The 3,607-nt window shown below is 33.4% G+C and overlaps 1 protein-coding gene across 1 annotated transcript; it reads left to right on the top strand.

The window, feature by feature from the left end:
* The first annotated feature begins 1,404 nt into the window (after positions 1-1,404).
* Positions 1,405-2,730, top strand: LOC132643527 (histone H2A). Its single transcript, XM_060359960.1, has 2 exons — positions 1,405-1,686; positions 2,310-2,730. The coding sequence occupies exons 1-2, from the start codon at positions 1,477-1,479 to the stop codon at positions 2,553-2,555; spliced, it is 456 nt and encodes a 151-aa protein (XP_060215943.1). The 5' UTR covers positions 1,405-1,476; the 3' UTR covers positions 2,556-2,730.
* Positions 2,731-3,607: the final 877 nt, after the last annotated feature.

The raw sequence follows: 3,607 nt of genomic DNA, 5'->3' as shown, positions 1-3,607 counted from the left end.
ATACAACTAAGCAAAGCTTTTTATAAATAGAAGACAAAAGTAGTTCGGTGCACATAGCATCTCGTGTCATACAAAATATAGGAAAGATCCACATCTCAAGGAGGTTTGACGTAGGCGTCTACGCTAACACAAACATCATTGATTGATTCCATGACTCAAACCCATTAGGTTGTGACCTTTTAGGTAATACGGAGACAATTTGACCATTGCTCCAAAGCTTCCCTTCAACATAACATAGCCGAGTTAAATATAAACTTTGAAAAATCAATACTCCCTCCGTCACAATTTATGTGATATAATTTGACTTGGCATGAAGTTTAAGAAAGAAAAGACGTTTGAAACTTGTGCTCTAAAACAAATCATGAATATTTGTATGACTGTAAATCATTTCATAAAGGGTAAAAGAGGTAGTTTTAAATTAAATTATTTCAAAATATAGAAATATATCATTCTTTTTTGGAACAAACCAAAAAGGAAAGGGCATCATACAAATTGGTAAATAGGGAATATTATGTTTGGACATGAATTTTATTTCAAAAAAAAAGTTTGAACTTTTGTTAGGAGCCGTTTGGACATGATTTCATCTCATGAGATGAAATCATGTTTGGATATGCAATTTGGATTTCTTAAGTTGCAGTTTTTTTTATAAACATAAAAACTCACAAGTTGTGAAAACCATCAAAATTTTTCCAATTCTTATATAATCTTACGAAATGAGTAAATTATAGTGCATAATAAAATTAATACGCTACTAGAAGGCCTTTCTAAAAAATACAACATCAATTGATCAAACTTTAGTTCGATAAAAAGGAAAATTTAACATTAATAGTAATGTAACTACTATTTAATATAATCCTCGCACATGGTAAACATGATTGGTACCAATTTATAGATTAATATTTAATACAAATGATTGGTAAATATATCTACCAACTTATGAGTCTTTTGTTTTACAAAATATAAATGTATGAGTCAAATTTTACATTTATATTTTTTGAAATCATGATTTGAAATCCCAAATCATGCCTTTTTGGATGATTTGAGATTTTATTTCACGAGATGAAATTGCATGTCGAAACGCCTACTTAGTGAAACTTGAAATTTGGAATCTAAATTTGTTTTTTGCTTTAAACATTTGAAAAATATGTGGGTAAAAGAAGAATTTAAGAATAATGAATTTTATTCAGGCGGGAGAAGGGCGTTTTCCCCGTAAATAATTTCACATGTCACAAAATTCAAAATCACGGTCCACTTCCTATTGGTCCATTTAAAACGACACGGATAGCTCCCCATGCAATTTCCACCGTAGATTAAATACCAATCCAACGGCCATCAACATCCATCCGAGTAACCAAATGACAACCCAAACATCTCTATAAAAACCATCCTTGAGATTCCAATCCATACATCATCATTTCTTTCACTCAACCGTTTTTGTCTAAACCTTAGATTGTTGTTGTTGTTGTTATATTCAAAATGGAGTCTACAGGAAAAGTGAAGAAAGGTGCAGCTGGAAGAAGAGGTGGTGGTCCAAAGAAGAAGCCGGTAACCCGGTCTGTTAGAGCCGGTTTACAGTTTCCGGTTGGTAGAATTGGGCGTTACTTGAAAAAAGGGCGATATGCTCAACGTGTTGGCACTGGTGCCCCGGTTTATTTGGCTGCTGTTCTTGAATATTTGGCTGCTGAGGTAAAACTTTTAATTTGTTACCGTTTTATTATGCTTGGTAATTTTTGGGGTTCAATTAGGATCTAGGGTTTCCTTGATGTTTTTTTTTTTTGTCCCTTTTTTAAAATGAAAATGAAAATAGCCTGCTTATAGAATAGGACTTCTATGTCGATTTGGGAAAAGAATATTTACCCGGTTTAGCCCAGTTTTTGCTTAATTATCTGGTCTGGCTTAGATTTGTCTTAGTTACCTGGTGTAGCCCAGGTTTTCCTGAATTACCTGGTTTAGCCTAGTTTTTTCTTAGTAGGCGTTTGGCCATAGAAACCAAATATTCTTCAATTTATTGTGTTTTGTTATAGTTTTTGCAATAATAATAATAATAATAATAATAAAATTGGTTGTTTGTATGGGCAAAGGTGAAATAGTTTTTTTTTTTTTTTTTTTTTTTTTAAAGATGTTTTCCAAATTCCAAATGCAACTTCAAATTTCATGGCCAAATGCTTATTTGCAAATAAAGTGAAAAATTGTGAGGAAAAATAGAGTTGTGATTGATCAGTATATTTTTGCTTCTACATGGTGAAAATTATATTGGTTTTCTTTCAAATCTTGAGCTTATAAGTTGGTGATTTGTTTGGTCATTATAGGTGTTGGAGTTGGCTGGAAATGCTGCACGTGACAACAAGAAGAACAGAATTATTCCAAGGCATTTGCTTTTGGCTGTGAGGAATGATGAAGAGTTAGGGAAGCTACTTGCTGGTGTGACAATTGCACATGGTGGTGTTCTTCCTAACATTAACCCTGTTTTGTTGCCTAAGAAGACTGGTGGTGAAAAGGCTGGGAAGGAGCCTAAATCTCCATCCAAAGCTGGCAAATCTCCTAAGAAGGCTTAGATTTAATTGCTGTCTTATTTTTTTTTTTTTGGATGTTCTATGTATGTAATTCTGCTGTTAGAATGCGTTGATTGTCCATCTGGGATATTTAAATGGAATTTAGTTGGAACTACTGTTTAGATGTTGTTAGTTTTTCTTGTATTATCAATCAATGAAACCCCTTGTTTCGAATTTACATTTTCCTTTTCTCATTTCTTGGTTCTTGAAATGGTTAGCTGGTGTTTTTTCTCTAGATGTTAATTTTGTGGAATCACAGCATCAATAAAAAGTGAAATGATACTGTCTTTATGGCTTAGCTTAGATTCTCTTTACAATTGTGAGCAATGTTAAAGGCCATTTTTGCACCAATAGCTAAGATGCAGGACCTCTAGCCCACATTCTTTATTGATATTTAATGATCTAAAGGGTCATGTATGGTCATGGTGATTGATCAGTTTTGACTTTTTAGATGGAGGGTCTGGGTCATTGGTGCAACTTTTTAGTTTATTCTATATCTTGGATGATAGACTATTACAATATCTTTTTAGCATGTGCCTTTATATTTAAGATTATTACTTCTTGTGGCTTATGAAATCAGATAGTATTAACAATTGTTGGATTTGGAGTTAAGTCATTCAAACTTGTTGTGCATAAACAAACTTGAAGAGATGCTAAAGCCGTCAATGGCTAGATTGTTAGATTACCACATCCTGTACTAAGAAAAGTATTACATTGAACGTCATGAAATAGCACTGCAAGTGTAACAAAGAGGAAAATGCACTTTGGAGGAGAATTGTAGTTGATAAGTTCACACTAGAGATTCCTTGGTACACCAAAGTCAAATGCTCCTCATGACAGTGGAGTATTGAAGTGTATACAATCATATTGTTGTAAATTTGAGGCAATTGTTGGTTTTCTGGTTGATAGTGGTAGAAAGATCAGAATTTTGAGAAGATGCTTGGCAATGGATAGGACAATTTAGAAACCTTTAGGGTTCGTTTGGTATCCAGGATGAGGATAACGATTGCAGGATAAAATGCCGGGTTATTTTATCCCGCGTTTGGTTATGGGTA

This window comes from Lycium barbarum, chromosome 6, assembly GCF_019175385.1.
Source record: "Lycium barbarum isolate Lr01 chromosome 6, ASM1917538v2, whole genome shotgun sequence".
Classification (NCBI taxonomy): Eukaryota; Viridiplantae; Streptophyta; class Magnoliopsida; order Solanales; family Solanaceae; genus Lycium; species Lycium barbarum.
Note: the sequence above shows the minus strand (reverse complement) of the source record. Positions and strands in the feature narration are given on the sequence as shown.